Below are 21252 nucleotides of genomic sequence, written 5' to 3' on the forward strand. Positions count from 1 at the left end.
ACGAGCATCAGGCTCAGTGTCGATCGATGCCACCAAGAGGGTATCGATCGACACCCCTCCACCTCCGAGACTGAACTTGTCCAAGACTGATGCTCCAAGTCAGAAACCTGTTCCCAAACAGAAAGTCTCCCACTCCACACTCCAGAGCCCTCAGGTAAGGCCAAGGTATGCATCTTCTGCACCTAATCCTCCTCCTATCATCAACAAGAATTTCAAAGAGAGAAAAACTGTTTTGCAGTTAACCAAGCCACGAGATTATCGTAGAGTGCTTGTTTCTTCTATTGATGATTTTGCAGGATAGAAAAGATACCCTCCCATCCCTAAGTCCCGCCCTGGTCCTGTTCCACACATCCTTGGCAAGCCTCATGCACCTAAAGCTTATACACCACCTTGGATGAAGAGGACTTCAATGCCATGTTCTGCTCCTCCAGATGCCTGAGCTCCAACACAGTCAAGCTAATGACTGAAAACAAGCGCTTAGTGGGAGGCAACCCACTGGTAGGTTTTTCTTTTTCTTTTGATTTTGATTTTTGTTTATTTTATTTCTATTTTTGCTTTCCTCTTACTTGATAACACTGGGGACAGTGTTGTTTAAGTCTGGGGGAGGTTAGTTACTAACTATGTTTTCTGTTTTTGAGTTTCAGTTGTGTCAGTCAAAACCATAAAGTTTGAGTCAAATTTTTCAAAATTTTTCTTTTTGTCTTTGGGAATTATGATCTTGACTAATGATTTCTCTTATTTGGCTAACACTCTAATGATTATTTGTTTATGCTTGATCTCAGAACTGAAGCTTAGAAAGACTATGAGCCTTATCAACAATCCTGAAAGCCCTTATTCAATGGATATCTGATTGATCTAACGTTGTCTCAACTTTTATCAGGATTTTAACCGGACTTAATCGCTTACTTTGGGGTTGGAAATCAGTGGACTAGACTTCTTCTTCAGGCCATACAAGACAGTGCAATTTTTCAAAGTATGTCTCCCCTCTCTCTTCCCTTCAGTGCTTTAAAAAAAAAAAAAAAGAAAAATCAGAAAAAGAGAATAAAAGATGAGATGATTTTGATCAGTTTAGAGAGGTAGGTAAATTACCTGTGACCTCATTATTCTACTCTTGAGTCAAATGATCACACAAAGCTTGGAAGCGAGGGGTAGGTAAATTACCGATGACCCCGGTATTCGCTTACACCTTTGATTAAAAAAAAAAAAAAGAAAAAAATAATGGAAGTGAGAAAAGGGAGAGGAAAGGAGATGTAAGAAGAATGTCTTGGCCTGAAGAGAGTCCATATGCCACTGATCAATACACCCAAGGTAAGAATTCACCTTATTTGTGCTTTAATATTGACTAATGAGATGACAATGGAGATTTCAGAGATTCCAAAGGATTGTGGGATTTGAGTAAGGAATGTTGATGCTTATCATGGTTGAGTATAAGTAGTAAGTTCTTGAGTCAGGTAAATGAAGAGTGCGAATAAGAATCATCATGCAGTTGAGTGAGTTCCCTGTTTTCAAACCTCTTTCACATGTCTAAGCTTATGTTTTGCTTGAGGGCAAGCAAAGGCTAAGTCTGGGGGAGTTGATATATCATGGTTTTTGTGGTTTTTAACCATGATATAAGGAGTCTTTTAGTGTCTTTTCATTTGTTTCTAGATTGTTTTTGAGTCTTTACAGGTTTTTAGCATGAAAGGAGCAAAATGGAGCAATTTGGATGTTTTGGAGCATAAATCTTGAAGAATCAATTTGGTCTCGGATGAAAGCAGGAGCATCGACCGACACCAAGATAGGAGGCATCGATCGACACTCATCTCTGCCGACTCAAGACCCAAGTTTTGGAAAATTTACAAATCTGCCCCAAAGTTTTCCATATTTGCAACATAAGTCCCTGACGTGTTTTAGGACATATATATATAGTTTTTAGGTTTTCCAAACCCTTAAGTTTTATTCTAGCAAGTTCTATTTTTCCTGCAACCCTGAGAGATTTTTGAGAGCTATTGGAGAGAGATCTGCTTTGTAGAGAAGAATTTCTAAACTCCTTCTTACTCTTTTTAATCTCTATTGCTTATTATTCAGAATCATGTCTTGTTCTTCATTGAATATGTCTGAGTAGTTTGCTTGTTAGGTTTAGGGTTTTTCACAGGGATTTTATGAATTATTAGATCTGTTTATTTAGGATTCTTTATCTTTCTAGATCTTCATCTTAGGTTGTTCTTCATATTAATCCTTGATTGGCCATCTAGAATTAATACCTTAGGAAAATAAATTGATATGAGAATATAATTGATTTTCCTGATAAAACCTTTTGATGAGCAAAATTATTTCTTGCAAAGAGATTTGATTTAATAATTTTGTGAACAATCTAAACCTGATTTTATTGCTGATTTTTAACCTAGAATTTTACAAAGAGATTTGGATTTTCTGGTTTTAAATTTAGATATTATTTGCAGTGAGAACTGATTTAATTTACAAAAGTGTTTAGAGTTCTAGATCTGTTCTTAATTGTTTGAATCCTAATTTATTGATTGATTTAATATTTCATAATTTCCTGAGAAATTCCCTAGGCCTAGCTTTTTGATCTTTTGAATTTACAACAGTCTTTAATTTAATATTTTGCATTGCTTTTATTTTAATTTAATTTAATCTCTTTAGCATAATTGAAAAAACTCTATAATTTATTGTGTAGTCTTGAGTCCTTGTGGAATTCGACCCCTAAGTACTGCATTGATCTCTTAATTTGAGAGAGTAGCTCTAGGGTTTAATTTGAGCATATCATTCCTCCACCATTCCAGAGGAATGATTTTGGGCTGAAGCCTGCTTACTTTCAACTGGTTGGGCAGAGACCTTTCTCAAACCTGCCCCATGAGAAGCCTCTGGACCATATTGAGCGCTTTGAGGATCTTGTGACCAGTATCAAGGCTAATGGAGTGACTGAGGACTTCATATTCTGCAAGCTCTTCCCATACTCACTTGCAGGAGAGGCATCTCAGTGGTTGAAGCAGTTGCCAGCTGGATCTTTGACAAACTGGCATGATATCAAGGTGGCTTTCCTCAACCATTTCTATGATGATGCAATGTCAGATGAGCTGAGAGTCAAGATCTCTTCATTCAAGCAAGGACATGATGAAGCTTTCAAGGCAGCTTGGGTGAGGTTCAAAGCTTATTAGAGGGACTGTCCACACCATGGTTTTTCAAGGGTACAACTGTTGAGTATCTTCTTTAGAGGGTATGATTGGAAGTATCATATAGCTTTGGATGCTGCAAGTCATGGGAACTTCAAGACAAGATTTCCAGAAGATGCTGAAGTGTTGATTGAGAATTTGGCTTCTAGCAATAGCACTAAAAGAGCTGATGCTGAAAGAAAGAGACTGCATGGAGAGTTTGATGCAAATCAGCTTGCTTCTATTAATGCTAAGCTGGATTCAGTACATAATCTTCTAGTGGGAAAGAAGTCAGTCCAATTTGCTGCTGAAGTTGAGACATTTGAGCCAGAGCCAGAATACAGAGGAGAATGTCAACTATGTGTATGGAGCTAGGTATCAGAGNGGTATCAGGGACAGAGATTCGGTAATCAGCAAGGTAACAGACCTTACAATGGTGACCAGAAGCAGCAACAGAACAATGGCTATACAAGGACCTATGGGAACTCATCCTATCAGTCTCCACCTCCTAAGAATTCTTCAGAGAGTAGAATGGAAGCCATGCTTGAGCAGCTTTTGCAAGGACATGAGCAATTGACAGTGACATTCAATGGGAAGATTGACAATGTCTACACTGAATCAGGTTATTCAGACTGTTGGGTCTGTCAAACGACAAGAGGGTTTTCTTCCTGGAAGAACTGTGTCAAACCCCAGACATGATTGCAATGCCATATCTGTGAGAGATGAAGATGATGGTGAAATTGCTCCTGCAGAAAAAGAAGAGAAATCGACAAATCTCTCGGTTTCAGATGATGGCATCGATCGACGCCACCTGGGTGTCGGTCGACACTCCTCTCAGACGAACCCAGAAACGGCAAAATCTCAGGTTCCAGCTGCTGAAAGGGTCTACAAGCCTAAGGTTCCTTTTCCCAAGCCAAGAAAGTCTAAGCAGGAGATGGAGAAGCTAGATGCAAGGCAATGATGGACAAGGTGATGATTGAGATGCCATTGATTGATGTAGTAAAGCTTTCACCACCACTAAAACGCTATGTCAAGAGAATGGTATCCAATGGTTTGAGCCCTTAAGAAGGAGCCTTGCTAACTAAGGATGTTAGTGCAATTCTGTTGAACCAGCCTGTTCAGAGGAAGAAGGAGAGAAAGCAGGAGGTGGTTCTCTCTAAGGAAGTGAGTGCAATCATTCAATGCAGGGCTGCTAAGAAGTTACCAGATCCTGGAAGCTTTGTACTTGATTGCTCAATCTCAGCAGGAAGGTTTTCTCACTCACTTTGTGACCTTGGCTCTAGCATCAACTTGATGCCACATTCTGTTGCTGTGAGACTTGGGATGACATAATTCAAGCCAACTCAGATTTCTCTTATCTTGGCTGATCGCTCCCGAAGAATTCCTGAAGGTGTTTTAGAGGATATTCCAGTTAAGGTTGGCAACTTCATGATTCCCACTGACTTTGTGGTGCTGAAGTATGATCAAGAGCCTAATGATCCTCTCATCTTAGGANGTTGAACCAGCCTGTTCAGAGGAAGAAGGAGAGAAAGCAGGAGGTGGTTCTCTCTAAGGAAGTGAGTGCAATCATTCAATGCAGGGCTGCTAAGAAGTTACCAGATCCTGGAAGCTTTGTACTTGATTGCTCAATCTCAGCAGGAAGGTTTTCTCACTCACTTTGTGACCTTGGCTCTAGCATCAACTTGATGCCACATTCTGTTGCTGTGAGACTTGGGATGACATAATTCAAGCCAACTCAGATTTCTCTTATCTTGGCTGATCGCTCCCGAAGAATTCCTGAAGGTGTTTTAGAGGATATTCCAGTTAAGGTTGGCAACTTCATGATTCCCACTGACTTTGTGGTGCTGAAGTATGATCAAGAGCCTAAAGATCCTCTCATCTTAGGAAGATCTTTCTTGGCTACAGCTGGTGCAATCATAGATGTGCAGAAAGGACACATAACACTGAATGTGGATGGTTTGAGTATGAGTTTTGAGATGGATAAACTGAGGAGAGCTCCTACCATTGATGGACAGACGTTTTCTGTTGAGAAGATTGCTCAGATAAGCTGCAGAGAAGCAAATTCACGAGCATCAGAAGCAGTGTCGATCGACACCACCAAACGGGTATCGATCGACACCCCTCCACAACCGAGACAGAACAGCTCCAAAACTGATGCTCCAAGTCAGAAACCTGTTCCCAAACAGAAAGTCTCCCAATCCACGCTCCAGAGCCCTCAGGTAAGGCCAGGGTATACATCTCTTTCTCCTAAACTTCCTCCTATCATCAACAAGAATTTCAAAGAGATAAAAATTGTTTTGCAGTTAACCAAGCCACGAGATTATCGTAGAGCGCTTGTTTCTTCTGTTGATGATTTTGCAGGATAGAAAATATACCCTCCCATACCTAAATCCCCGGCAACGGCGCCAAAATTTGATATGCTCAAATTTAACCTTGAGCTACTCTCTTAAATTAAAAGATCACTGTCATACTTAGGGGTCGAATTCCACAAGGACTCAAGTCTACACAATAAATTATAGAGTTTTATAATTATGCTAAATAGATTAAATTGAATTAAAATAAAAGCAATGCAAAATATTAAATAAAAGTGTTGTAAATTCAGGAAATCAAAAGAGTTAAGCCTAGGGAATTTCTCAGAAAATTATGAAATATTAAATCAATAAAATAATTAAGGTTCAAGCAATAAAAATCAGATCTAGAACTCTAAACTTTTTGTAAATTAAATCAGTTTTCACTGCAAATAATATCCAAATTTAAAACCAGAAAATCCAAATCTCTTTGTAAAATTCCAAGTTAAAAATCAGCAATAAAATCAGCAATAAAACTATAAGTCAGTCGCAACATGAGTGCTATTACAATAATTAAAAAACAAAAAAATGGCTGCCAAATTCAGCCGTTTAATGTTGTAACTCAACGTATAGTCTTTAACTCAGTCATATCTTTTAGTAAGTCGGTCGTAATTCCATGCTACTCTCGTAATTAATCTTTCACTAATAATTCAGCCGTAAAATGGCCAAGTTTTTTGTTAATTCAGCTCATTACGGCTATATTATGACACTTAGCCGTAAATTAGTTGTAACGACATCCCATAAGTAAGCATCGTTAATAACTCAGCCAGTCGGAGAAAGTTAATTCAACTGTGTCGAAGTATTAACTTAACCAAATTTTTGACAAATCAACTATCAAGTAAAAAGTCAGTCGTAATTACAGATGTGTTATGCTCGAAACTCAGCCGTAATTACAGATGGGTTATGCTCGAAACTCAGCCATTTTCTCATAACTCAGACAGATTTCATGAAATCATCCGTAACTTTAGGCTGGGTTATGCTCGTAAGTCAGCCGTTTGCTCATAACTTAGCCATTTTCCTTAAATCAGCCGCAACATACCGTAACTCAATCATCATTTCTGCTGTAGCGCTTTACAACTGATTTTTTTTTTGTCAACCAAACATTAATTAGAATACGACTCCACTATTGGTAGCCCAAACCATAGGAAATGAGTTTACAAAAGAAATTGTAGAAATTAACAATCTGGACAACCGAGCTAGACAGTCCGCCTTCAGATTCGAGGAGCGAGAAATCTTGGATAAGGAGAAGGAAAGGAAGGAAGCCTAGGACTTGTGAAAATCTTCTAGAGGAGTAGAGAACGCGGGTTGGTATTTAGGGGTTTGAATCATCGCGATTAGTTCCGCACTATCCGTCTTAGAGTTCTGGCAGATAAATCATGTGGCAAGAATACTCTCCATGGCCCAAAGTAGAGCTTCCAACTCCGAATGAAGCGGGGAAGGAATTCGTCTTAGACATCGAGCTCCCAATAATAAAGTCTGAGGTTCACCATTACAACACCAAAAACCCAAACCTGAATTGGGCTCAATTTTTTCCAAGATCCTTCTATTTGACAATGGGGACCCTGACCCTGGCTCACCATAGGAACCAGAGAGTTCAATGGATTTTAGGGACCGGAAAAAGCCTCTACCCGAGACTGCACCTCTTCCATAATAATTTTGCACTTACAGCCTGATTAATTACGTCAATTAGCTCCGGCTGTGTGCCTTGAAAAACCTTCTTATTCCTATCTTTGCAAAGCGACCATAATTTCCAGGGTAACTGATGAAGAGAATCTGGATCTCCTGAAAGAAAAATTCCTCTCCAGTAAATACAATCCAAATTCGAATACACTGACTCATAAGGAAAGCCTCCTGCTAAAACCTGGATTGGAGACAAGTCCCAAATTTAACACGTGGACACTAAAAAAACTATCAGCCACATATCTCATAGTATATATATATATATATATATATATATATATATATATATATATATATATATATATATATATAACCAAGACATCTGTAAAGAGTTAATTATTCGAATGCAATGAAGAAACAAATGAAACATAATTATTGGTTAAAAAAACATGGTCTATTGAATAATGAAATAAAAATACCGTAGGACCTATGGTATAGATTCTCTTAAACAGATCAATGATTCTTAAAAGAAAAAAAAAGATTAATCAACAACAAGCACTAAATTTTTGATACTCGTCATTTTAACTAAAACGAAACAAGATCATTTTAACTAAAACGAAACAAGATTAAGAGATACTAAGGGTGTGAATGGTTGCAGCGGTTGGGGTAGACAAGTCCATTTGCAGATTAAACCGTTTTTTATTTACTATTCATTAATTTTACTCCACAGTAGTGCGATCCAAAAGAAATATAGATAAAACCACAACGGACCAACTGTAGACAATTTTTACTTACAAATAGAGTTAGACTGCAATGGTTCGTTATCTACACTTAAAACAGAGCGGTCCAATCAACATATTGATTTGTCCTTCCTAATCGTGATTACCATTCAGATCCGGAATGACTTAGCGGGCTGAGCATATCCGTAAAAATTAAAACAATATTTTTTTTTTGAGAAAACGGCAAATATAAGTGTCGTTTCATAGACCATTTGAAAAATCTCACTGCTTTTACTACTGCAACTATAAATAAGCCGTCGAAGCACCACATATTACAGCTGTCGATCATCTAAAGCTTCTGATGCGGCTCTCAAATCTCTCACCTCAACTCGCCTCTATCCGCGTGTTACTCACTCTCATCTCCGATTCCCGCCACGTAAGACTCTTGATAACATAAGTATCAGACAGAGAAAGCGAGTATAATTAAAGTTCTCTACTCTCGATGGTTGGTCTAGTTTAGTCGTGAAAGTGACCACAAGCTTATTTTGGGAAATTTCTTTAAAAAACGTTGTCTTTATTCTTGGGGCAAAAAAAAAAAAAGACATTAATTACGAAAGTACCCTTTAATTTCTCCGAAAGCTAAAACTTTTTTTTTTGCAGCCGCGTTTCACTTTCAACGATACCTCTTCATCTTCCTCTCTCTCTCTCACAAATCCTAAATCCAGATAGCTCCTCTGAGTCTCTCTATCTCCCTCCCTCTGTGTGTTGTTACTAGACTTTTTTTTTTGCTTTTCTTTTTGAAGATTCGCTAGGTCGCTCGGACGTTGTTGTTTTGCGTTTCTCTCGGAGCTCAAAACTAGGTAAATCAAATTTGATTTTACATAAGATTTTAACCTAATTTATACTTTGGTTTATTTTTTTTGGAGAATTCGTTGGTGTTTATGTGTAAATTGACTAGTTAGGTTTGATTTTTTTTGTCGTTTTCTGATTTTTTTTTTTGTTTTTTTTTGTTTTTTGTAATCTACAGTCGGCGAGGAAGTTAGGGGAAAAAAATGGAAATGGAAGTTGTCTTGGGAATCGGAGAAGAGGAGAAACCTAAAGCTAGCTGTGCTTCGGAGATTGAATCTGCTAAGGAACACGATTTAGGTGAGAATACGCTAAAGGATGATGGTGGTGTTGTTGTTGTTCAGGAGAACGGTTTTAAGGTTTCTGTAAACGGAGATGGTGAGGGTGAGAAGGAGAAGGTAAACGTTGTTGAGGCTGAGAAGAATTTGAACGAATCTGGTGTTGTTGTTGAAGATTGCGTTATGAATGGTGTTTCTTCGTTGCTGAAATTGAAGGAAGATATGAAAGAAGAAGAAGAAGAAGATGGTGGTGATGATGAAGAAGAGGAGGAAGAGGAAGAGGAAGAGGAAGAAGAACATGGGTACTGTGTTGGAGATTTTGTGTGGGGCAAAATCAAGAATCATCCATGGTGGCCTGGTCAGATTTACGATCCATCTGATGCTTCTGATTTGGCTTTGAAGATAAAGCAGAAAGGGAAATTGCTTGTGGCTTATTTCGGTGACGGGACGTTTGCTTGGTGCGGTGCGTCTCAGTTGAAACCGTTTGCAGAGAGTTTTAAAGAGTGTTCGAAGGTGAGTAATTCTAAGAGTTTCCTCGTTGCGGTGGAAGAGGCGGTTGGAGAGATGGGGAGACACGTTGAGCGTTTGCTGGTGTGTGATTGTGCTGAGGGGAAAGATAAGTTTGATAGTCGTGCAGCTAACAATGCCGGGATTAAGGAAGGGGTTTTGGTGCGCGACTTGAGACGCGAAATGATTTCGTCTTTGCTGGTTGGGAAACATGGAGAGATTCTTAAAGATGTTAAATGCTCTGCATTGACGGTTAGCTTTGGTGGGTTGCTTGAGCTGGAGATATTGAAAAGGAAGGTATCTGCGTTTTATCGGTCTAACAGAGGATATGGTTTGACTGAGTATCATGAGCCTCAATCAGTTCCAGGACTTGAAGACAAAAACAACAGTGATGATGATGATGATGATGATGATGATGATGAAGACGAGAATGTTGATGATGGGTTAGAATTGCGTGCTAAACGTTCTAGCATAGAGGAAGCAGAAGCTTTGGATCCTGAAGAGTCGACTCTTCAGGGATCGTTAGAGAGGTGTTCCGGGTTTCCTGATCATAGGCTGCTCCACAGAAGGAAGGAAAAGAGCATTGCTGATATATTGGAGAATGATTCTTCTGCTAAGGTGAGATTTGAGACAGAACTAGTGAATGGAGATGTAAAGTCAAATGTTAAGTCGGGTAGGAAAAAAACAAAACGCTTTGATGAAGTTAATGGTGAGCTTGAAAATGTTACCACCACTACACCGAGGAGAAGAAAGAGTGAAGTTTCTACAATCGAAAATGCTAGTCAGAAGCAAGTGGAAGAAGGTAGCAAAAGCGAAACTTCAAGTAAGAGAAAGAAAAGGGCTGTGGATGATGATGATGGGAGTGGAAACAGAGAAGAGACAGAGAAAAACGAGGCTTCGAATGTGGATATAGATATTGATTCAACTCCTTTAGCTTCACTGCGAAAAAAGGTCAGGTTTGATATTTCCAAGAATGATGCAAGTGGCGAGACCGCCACACAATCATCAAAGAGGGAGAGGAAGAAGAGCAAGTACCTTTCGCCTGATTTCTTGTCGGATTTTTCACGCAAAGGGAGTAAAAAGAGTCAGGTTGAATCTGAATCTTCTAACATTTCAAGTCAGAGCCAAGTAGGAGAGCAAATAACCGATGCTAATGACAGCATCATGGCAGTGGAAGAAGATGAATTGGATTTACCATGTGAGCCTTCATTTGATTATGGGTTAGGTCGCGAAGAACTGTCAGAGGAACTAAGTAACGCTGTCGATTTTCTGAGGTTGGGAGCTACACCAAAGGAAATGCAAGATCTAATTCGTGTATCAGCTCTTGGTACACAATATCCAAAAGACAGTAGCTCAAGAGACATGGTAAGAGAATTCATGACCATCTATAGAAGCTTCACATATCATCAGGGAGCCATTAACAAGACTTTAGGGGGTTATGATAGTTCAGATAAAGAAAAAGAACAACTGAATGAGATGCCCAATCCCGAGACTAAGGGGAAAGAGAAAAAAGATAAGAAGCGTAAAGTGAAGCAGCCAGCAGAGGAGGTTGAGGAAACTCGGAAAGAAGAGAATGAGACAGACAATAATGGGACAATGATGAAAGAGCAAAAACATAAGAAGTCTAAAACAAAGAAGCGAGCTGATGAAGGAGAAGAAACCCGGAAAGAGTCAAGTGAGTCAATAAAGAAAGAGAGAAAACGGAAGAAGTCTGAATCAAAGAAGCAAGCAGATGGAGAAGAAGAAACTCAGAAAGAGGCGAATGATTTAACTAAAAAGGAGAGAAAACGTAAGAAGTCCGAATCAAAGAAGCAAGGGGAAGCGGTTGAAGAAAAGGATACCCAGAAAGAATCGAGTGAGCCAACCAAGAAAGAGAGAAAACGGAAGAAGCCTAAACATGACGAAGAAGAAAGCCAGAGTGAGACTGTGGAACCCGAGAAGAAGAACAAGAAGAAGAAGAAGAAAATAGAAGGAAAGTCTAAAAAGAAAGAAACTGAAAGGGGATTTGCAGGAGCTGAGCTATATGTTACATTTGGTCCTGGTTCGAGTTTGCCTAAAAAAGAAGATCTGATTGAAATATATGAGAGGTTTGGGACATTGGACAAAGAAAGAACTGATATGTTAGAGAACAACCCGTCTGCCCGTGTTGCCTTCTTGGATGTACCTGATGGAGAAAAAGCTTTTGAATCCTCACAAGAGAAATGCCCGTTTACTACTAGTTCGACCGTTAAATTCAGGCTCAAGTATCCTAATGAGAGAACAGTGAAGAAGAAAAATGAAGCTGAAGTTGCAGAGACGACAGTGGAGGTGGAATATCTGAAGAAAAAGATGGACGAGATGAGAATGTTACTTGACGGATGTGAAGGAGGAATGACTGAGGAAGTGAGAGTGAAATTTGAAGGTGAGATAGTAAATTTGTTGGAGAAAGTGAGAAAGTAAGAGAGATGAGATCTTCGTAGGATTATGCTATTATGTTTTTATTTTGTTGGTTGAGAATTTTCAGGAGACTTTTGCAGGTTTTAGGATATTTATGGTTTCTGCAAAACAAAAGAAAACTATTTTGAGAAGATGATGATACTTATGAATCTTGTCATAGGTTAGAGAGTTAGATCGATGTTCCTTTTTGTTTTTGTGTAGACTTTTTCAAGTTTACAAAATTTGAAACTAAACCGGTAAACCCTCTACACTGGGCTTTTGGTATATCACTCTCTTGAGTTTGGGATACTGTTGTAATTTACCTATTGATTATTTTTCTTTTCTTTGCGCTAGCATGCAATAGTTTTAGGCAATTGTAGTTTTGTTAACTGAGAAAAAAAGATCATATTACAAAAGATCAAAATCCATGAAAGCTAAGTGTTTGGATTTTGAAAACATCCAAACCATTGGTTGACCATTGGTTGACCAAAAATACTTGAAAAGCTTGATAGATTTTGATCTTTTCTTTCGAGTTAAATGTTTAATTTTTTATCTTCTCCCACAGAGAAAACAGATTTAAAAATATGAACATTGGTTAACCAAAAATACTTGAAAAGCTAATTTAAAATCGATTTGGAGAAAATTAAAACTCAATTTTAATTTTTTAAAATTGATTTAAGAGAGATTTTAACGACGGATTTTCATAGCGTTATTGCACCAATCAATTTTATCCATTCATTTTGATAAAATCATATGAGATTTTGGAAAGGTTGGTAAACTTATTGTTTTTTAAACTGAAAATTTGAATTTTTTTATCACTAAAAATAGTTTTTTACAAATTAATGTTTTCTTGCCAAAACCATGTTCTCGCCTAAATCGCAAAACTAGATTTTTTTTGTCAAAACCACAAAATTTTATAACTAAAAATGTTTTCACATAATACCGAATTTTATGTCAAAATTGTACAGTTACATTTACGTAAACATAAACATTTGTTCTATTTCGACTAATGGACATCCCATTTAAACATTGTCGTTAATAGATATTGTTGTCAATGATCATGGATTCATGGTCATTTAACCGCAATCAAATTGTTCAATATTGCTATATTCGATAGGTCTAAAATAGACGTAGACAATCCATTTGATAGCCTTGGTAACTAATAGCTAATTTTAAGCACATAATAATTAGGCTCTAGTGTTTACAGTTAGGGGTGTCAATCGGGCTAGCCTGGTCCGGCCTGGCCCGAAACCCGTAAAATCCGCATATGTTTGAGTCCGGCCCGGTCTGGCCCAAAATATTTCTGAGCCTATATTTTAAAGTCCGAGCCCGGCCCTAACAGGATTACAGGGTTTTTGGGCTTTTTCGAGTTTATTTTACCGATCAAAAATTCAAACTTATAAGCCTAAAAAAACAGTGTTTGAAGGTGCACTATAAAACAAATCAATCAAAAATTTAATAACTCATCTATATTCACTACAATCAACTTAATTTAATAGAAAAGGTTTAAAACTAAATAAATTTTCGATACTTTAAGCAAATAAACCAATATATAATTCATATAAAATATCATTAATATAAATTTTAAAGTATTAAGTATGGTTATTAAGTAAATATGAAAACTAGGATTAGAGTTTAAAACTTTATTTACAATAAATTGTTAATCAAATATTGCAATCAAACAAAAATATTAACAAAAATGTAAAAATATACTTGTTAAAGGGCTTTTCAGGCTGGCTCGAGCCCAGTCGGACTAAGCCCAAAAACCCCTATAGCCCAAACGGGCTGAACCCAAAAAGCCCGATTTTTTTTGGACATATATATTTAAGTCCGAGCCCGATATTTTTCAGGGCCGAACCGGGCCAGCCTGCGGGCTTTAGCCCTAATTGACATGCCTATTTACAGTATTGCAAATTAATTTTTAAGTTTATAAAACTTTGAACCTTTATAATCTTTTTTTTTTTTGTCAAACTGAACTTTTATAATCTAAAACCACACAACTACTACTTCTTTTTAATTTGTCGACATATACACTACCACTTTGACGTTTTTCTTTTGGTCAAACGCTTAGATTAATAAGATGAAAAGTTAAGCTCCAGTAGGGGAGGAGAGGGATACATATGATAACAAAGAAATAGAGAAAGCAGATTTAGCTAGAGTATCTGCTGCAACATTGTTTAAACGTGGAATGAAACTGAAAATAAGAGAGGAAAAGACATTCTTCAGACACGAAATGTCATGGAGAATTCCTTTGAGCTCCTTGAGACTACCAGACGAGTTGAGAAGCTTGATGAGGACTTAAGAGTCCGAACAGATCTTGAGAGACCGGTAATATGAGTTATATGAGCCAATGCCCAAATAACTGAGTACTCATGCCTGATCATGCCTACATATGAGTTAACTTAGCGTTATTGTTGCCTGATCATGCCTACATATGAGTTATATGAATGAGCCAATGCTCAAATAACTGAGTACTCCATGCACGGAATATTCAAACAATGAAACCAAACATATGCGAGTTGACGTCCTTAGCCTGTCTCACCTCAATAAAAGTTTAAACAGCCCTAACTTAACATGTTGGTAACTATGTTTTTTTTCTTTTGGTAACTACTAGTATATAGTATAGAATAAGAGGGTGAATAATTCTCATTAGATAGAAGGATTACATTATATATACACTAGAGATTAGGGTTCTATCATTTACAAAACTAGCCTTTCCATATATACATTCTACACGCCCCCTCAAGATGGAGGGGCTGAAGTCACGCCAATCTTGTCGAATAACTCAGTGAATCTGCTTCTCGGCAAAGGTTTGGTAAGTGCATCTGCAAGCTAGTCCTTCGTGGAGACATGTTCGACCCTTAACTCACCCGATTGAACCTGCTCACGGATGAAGTGATAGTCCAAAGCTATGTGTTTCATGCGAGAATGGAAGACGAGGTTAGCACATAGATACGTGGCGCCTACATTGTCACAGTAAACCACCGGAGAAGTCGGAAGCCTAACGCCAAGTTCCGTAAGTAAAGAAGTGAGCCAACGTAGTTCAGCGGTTGTATTTGCGACAGCCCTATATTCTGCTTCGGTGGATGAGCAAGCCACTCCTCTTTGCTTCTTAGAGGACCAAGAAACTGGAGCCGAACCAAGATAGATAAGGTAGGCGTTGGTGGAGACCATGTCGTCGGAGTCACCGGTCCAATCGGCGTCGGAGTATGCATGTAGTGCAAGAGGAGCATTAGGGCGAAGGTAAATACCATGAGAGAGGGTTCTAGCGAGGTAGCGGAGAATCTGTTTTGCATCCTGCCAATGCATATCAGTAGGGCGATGCATAAATTGAGACATCTTGTTCACCGCATAAGCGATATCAGGCCGGGTGAACGACAAATATTGAAGGCTGCCTAATACCATACGATACTTGCTTGGATCATCAAAGAGAGTACCAGATGTGAGAGACAACTTCGGTTTTGGTGACATTGGTGTAGACACCGGCTTATAGTCAATCATGTTAGTCTTGACTAGAAGATCAAGAATGTACCGTTTCTGCATGAGATGGAGTCCTTGTGGTGTTCTCGTAGCGTAGTTCAGTGGGAGCTTTGAGTGAGAACCGAGTGGATAAAGCACCAATGAAACCGGTGATAAGGGACTGAGAACTTCCTGTCGCGATGATATCATCGACATAAACAAGTATGTAAACAATGTCATTACCATTGAGATAGGCGAAAACCGACGTATTAGCAAGAGAGTTTCTAAACCCCATCCGAAGCAAGTAGGTCTTTAATTCCTGATACCAAGCACAAGGAACTTGTTTAAGGCCATACAAAGCTTTGTTTAACCGACAGACATAATGTGGAAGGTCCTTATCGATAAACCTCGGTGGTTGAGACACATAAACCTCATCCGTTAGCGTCCCATGCAAGAAAGCGTTATTGACGTCAAGTTGACGAATTGGCCAGTTATGGTTCACGGCAAGTTGTAGCACCAAGCGAATGGTATTAGACTTGACCACAGGGCTGTATGTTTCGTCATAGTCAAGCCCATACTCTTGATTGAACCCTCGAGCCACCAAACGTGCTTTATACCTATCAAGGGAACCATTGGGCAAGTACTTTAGTGTATAAACCCATTTAGTAGGGATAATGTTATGACCTTTAGGTGGAGGAACCAAATCAAAAGTACGCATCCGCGTTTGTGCATTCATCTCCAAACCCATTGCATCTCTCCATTTCTTATCTCGTATGGCTTGAGTCACCGTCGTTGGAATAGTGATTTTGGTGGTGATGGCGGAGAGACTAAACTTTGTTTTTGGCTTAGTAATATTGTTCTTTCTCCGTGTTTGCATGGGATGAATGTTCTCAGGTGGAATCGGAGGTGGTGCTAACGGTGGAGCAGGTGGCGGCACCGGTGACGGAGAAGGATCCAGTGATGGAGATGAACGTAGAGAAGGAGACGGACTCGTTGCTGGTGGACTAGGCGGTGACACAGAATCCGTAGATAGACCTGGAGATGTGTCACGACCCAGCAAAGAGTTCCCGTGATGAGGGTCAAACTGTGGTGGTGATGTTGGCGGAGTCGTGACTCGAGGTGATGGTGAAGGAGCTAGAGGGACCGGTGCTGTTGGAGAAGTAGTCGGAGTTGTAGTAGGTGGAGATGTCGGAATGGTGACGACGGAAGGAGGAGAGGTCACATCATTCTCCGGCGGAGAGTTAGTAGTAGCGGTTGACAGCGAGACAAACGGAAAACTCGATTCCACAAACTGAACATGCCTCGACGTATAGACCCGACCCGTCACTATATCAAGACACAAATATGCACTTTGTGTCAATGAATAACCCATGAACACACAAGGTTTAGAACGATCGTCAAGTTTGTGTGCCGTATATGGGCGAAGCCATGAGAAACAAAGACTCCCAAAGACATGGAGCTTGGGGTAATTAGGCTCCTGCTGAAACAGCTTGATATAGGGTGATACATTGTCTAACACCGGTGTTGGCATCCGGTTAATGAGGTAGACCGCAGTTGCGAATGCATAGGGCCAGTAATGCTTAGGAACCGAGGCTTGATGTAACAGAGTGAGACCGGTCTCAACGATATGCCGATGCTTCCGTTCAGAAATACCGTTGTGTTCCGGTGTGTGTGGTGGTGTTGTGAGATGTGAGATCCCGTTTGTTGCCAAGAAATGTCGCAAAGCCAGGAATTCGCCCCCATTGTCGGAGTAGAGCGTTTGTATCTTCTCCTTGAACCGTGTTTCAACTAAAGCTTTAAACGCAATAAACGTTTCTTTGACATCCGATTTTTGCTTCAATGGATATAACCATGTGTAACGAGTATAGTGATCCACAATGACCAAGTAATATTTGAAATTTTCATTTGAGAGTAAGGGAGACATCCAGACATCGGAATAAAGATATTGTAACGGTTTAGTAGAAGAAATAGTGTTTGTATTGAAGGGAAGCTTATGGCTTTTATTAATAAGACAATGAGAACAAGGATAATGTTTATTTGTGGATTCAGAACAAGGTAAAGAAAATTTTGAAAGAATAGTGTGTAAAATCGGAGGTGATGGATGGCCAAGTCTGGAATGCCAAGATGATAAAGATGGTTTGGAGGTGGTGGTGGTCAAAATGGAAATGGAATCCTTGGTCATTGGGACTGGCCACTCATACAACCCATTCTTAGTTCTCCCTTGCAGCAACCGGACCCCCGTTTTGAGATCCTTCACCTGAAAATAGGCCGGAAAGAATTCCACAGAAACCCAATTAGCATTGCATAAACGGAAAACCGATATAAGGTTTTTAGCAATATTAGGAACATATAAAACATCATTCAGAGAAAGCGGTTTATTTGGTGTAGGGATTGAAGTGGAACTCGTGTGGGAAATAGGAAGACCAGTGCCGTCGGCAATAGTAACCTCTTCACCGCCGTTGTAAGGCTCTTGGAGAGAGAGGTTGCTCAAGTCGGTCGTAAGATGATGAGTGGCCCCCGAATCAAGAAGCCATGGAGTTGTGGTGGTCATGTTAGCGCGGGGCTGCCATGGAACGGATGTCGGAGTGTTGTTGTTGAAAGGAGCACCAGAAACTTGAAGGTGAGAGCAACGGTGTGCACTATGGCCATAGACGCCACAAATCTGACAACGACCTTGGTAGCCACGAGGAGCAGAGTTTTGTGAGCGCGAAGCGTTGTGTTGACGAGAGTTGTGTTGATAGCCACGAGATTTTCCTCGAGACTGAGAACCGCGAATATTGATGGCATTCGCAGTAGTCGGAAGAGACAGAGAAGACATGATAACACTCTTGAGTTTTACTTCATGATGAAGCAACTTCTCGTAAACCTCAGCGAGAGTCGGAGTTCGATCACGTCCTTCAAGCTGATCAACAACACGACCGAACTCCTCTGGGAGACCACCGAGAATCTTCTCGAGCTGATCGTCATGCTCCATGGGGTTACCCAAATGAGCCAACTGATTGAATCGTGTGGTAAGACCTTGGAAATAAGTCTCAATTGACTTGTCACCTTTGGTCCAGAGTTTGATCTGTTGGCGGATCTGTTGAACGTGAGCACGACTAGGAGCGGCATAGATCGACGTCAACTTACGCCAGATCTCAGCAGAGGTGGTGGTGGTGGAGAGCAGAGGTTGAACGGAGAGAGAGATAGCACCCAAAAGTGCACTGTAAATCAAGTGATATTGTCGCTTCCAAATCTTGTAATCTGGATTGTCGGAGGTAACACCATCTGTGGTGGTTGTGAGTGGGGGAACGACAACGGTGTCATCGACATAGCCGACAAGGTCGTAACCATCGAGCAACGCACGGACTTGACGACTCCACATCAAGAAGTTTGTGCTGGTGAGCTTAGTCACGTTCATCATGTTGATGGAGAGGATGGACTGTGACGCGGACACAGTGATGGTTTCACCGGAGGAGGATGACATGGTGAGCGGCGTGAAAGAGAGAAAATAATTTTTTTTGTGTTTTTAGGTTAAGAGATCGTGGCTCTGATACCATATAGAATAAGAGGCTGAATAATTCTCATTAGATAGAAGGATTACATTATATATACACTAGAGATTAGGGTTCTATCATTTAAAAAACTAGCCTTTCCATACATACATTCTACATATAGTTTATAATACATAATCTTTCATAACATGATTTAATACTACTACAGTACTACTTATTGAAAAAGATTTCTCTGTAAGTTACAATTAAATTAAGACAAAAGAGTTGTTAGAGATATATAGAATGACTATTATGAATTGTTCTATTAATTAGTATGATTTTATTTTGTGATCGATACATACAAAAATTGTCTTTACCTTCTCCCTTAAGATTTGTCAAGGCAATCAATTATTACTAATAAGTATATAAAATAGATTAGACAGTATCACACAGTACACATAATATATATATGATTTTAATAAGCCTACGTTATGTTGTTGGGAGGAGAGCAAATAAATAAATGCTGTAACATTAAGAAACTGAAGCAATCGAACCTTCGTTTTCGAAGAGAAATTGTTATAGAGAAGAAAAATAATTGTTGGAGTACAAATGTCGTCATGCTTCTTGTTCATTCATGAGCAATTACGTATGCATTATTTTATCTGATGTTTCCGGTTTCCCAAGGAACAATACGAAGCAACATTTTGTTTGATGACTATATTCTCAATTTTTAGTTTAATTTTCTCCTAATTATTTTTTACAAAAAAAGGTTATACAAGTTGCCTAAACGTTTTTCTTGGTTGAATTATTTCTACATTCGATTTTTAAAAAAAATATAATTGATGATAAGGTTTTTGTATCAATTATTTTATTTTAAATTTTGCATCAGCTAACTTTGTTTTTGAAAGCTTTTTCATCTTTTTGTTGAACAATTTTTAAGGACTCAGTCTTACAACATGTTCGCCTTTATTAGGAATAATGATTTATCTGTGTTATGCGTAAAAATCAGTAATACACCCAATACACAAGAATCAGGTAACATCTCATTGTCAATTAATCAATCAGAAAAAAAAAAAGAAAAAAGAAAACATAAAACTCCACCTAAACTATTGATACAATGATACATTACCATTTTCTTTGATTTCTCTTCTTCTTTTTTTTTTTTTGTTAAATTCCTTAATTTTATCTAAATTGCCATTTTTATTTGCCAGCAATTTCACCTATATATATATACACCGAAGGATACAAAAACACCATTAGAGTCACAAGCATGGAGAAAGAACATGACTACACGGCCTCGTTTTGCCTTAGCTTTAACAGTTACGCCACCAACGACCGAATCGCTGGGACCGCCGAGCGAGTTCGACTCGAATTTTCTGATGAACAAAACGATGATGAGTTTGAATTTCCAGTTTTCAATCAGAACCTCATCGATAAAGACGAGTCGTCACTGCTGCCAATGGCAACGGTTACAACTCAGCTGAGAGATTTATTCCTCCACGAAGATCAGTCGAATTCATCATCTTCGTCAGATGAAGAAGAGCTTGACGTAACCTCGAGTGAGAAATCGCATAGAAAGAGCAAATCGACGGGAGCATCATCGTCAACGTCGTGGAGAATTAGTGATTTGTTGAAGAGAAGTTATAGTGAAGGGAAACAATCTCTTAAGTTCTTGAACTCGAATTCAAGAAACAGAGACGAGTCTACGAAGAAGAAGGAGAAGGTTTGTGCACATGAGAAGTTTTATCTGAGAAACAAAGCGAAGAAGAACGAAGACAAGAGAAAATCATATCTACCTTACAAGCAACATGTCGTTGGGTTTTTCTTTACTGTAAAATAGTAATGCTTAATTAATTTTCATTAACGAATTAGTTTATTACTGCATGGGAGAGAGATACAAGATAAAAATACAAGATTTATTAGTAAATCTAAATAATCAAAACCTAAACAAACCAAACGGAACTAGGTAAAAATACAAGATAAACAGCCCAATTTTTATTGGGAAGGCCCATTAACAAAATTTGATTTTATAAATTAAAAATATATACTTAAAGTCTGATAATTTTTTTTTTACTGAAAGTTTTTATTTTTTCATTATGTACTATTTCTGATATGAACTTCATATTAAACTAAACTTAAAGCTCTATTTGAAAATGATATAAATAGTAAAATAAATTTAAGAGATATTTATATCGTAAATAAAAATTAAAAATATTTTAAATTATTCTTAAAATTTTATTGTAGGTTATCTATTGGCTAAGAATTTTATTGACATAAAAATTTTAAAAATTTATCCATTGTGTCATGTATATTAGCAAAGTTTATGGATAATATCAATTTTAATTGAGTATTTTCTAAAATGTCATAGTACCCACTATTAATACAAGTAAAATAACAAAATTACCCTTGACCAATTTGTTCACATTTATGTTATT

At 38.5% G+C, this 21252-nt stretch overlaps 2 protein-coding genes across 2 annotated transcripts; one reads left to right on the forward strand and one right to left on the reverse strand.

Moving 5' to 3' along the window:
• LOC104732796 (calponin homology domain-containing protein DDB_G0272472-like) lies at window positions 8455-12218 on the forward strand. Its single transcript, XM_010452378.2, has 2 exons — window positions 8455-8699; window positions 8867-12218. Exon 2 carries the CDS (start codon window positions 8892-8894, stop codon window positions 11907-11909), a length of 3018 nt encoding a protein of 1005 aa, XP_010450680.1. The 5' UTR covers window positions 8455-8699; window positions 8867-8891; the 3' UTR covers window positions 11910-12218.
• Window positions 14718-15386, reverse strand: LOC109128017 (uncharacterized mitochondrial protein AtMg00810-like). Its single transcript, XM_019233679.1, has one exon. The coding sequence runs from the start codon at window positions 15384-15386 to the stop codon at window positions 14718-14720; it is 669 nt and encodes a 222-aa protein (XP_019089224.1).

This window comes from Camelina sativa, chromosome 12 (genome assembly GCF_000633955.1).
Source record: "Camelina sativa cultivar DH55 chromosome 12, Cs, whole genome shotgun sequence".
Lineage (NCBI taxonomy): Eukaryota > Viridiplantae > Streptophyta > Magnoliopsida > Brassicales > Brassicaceae > Camelina > Camelina sativa.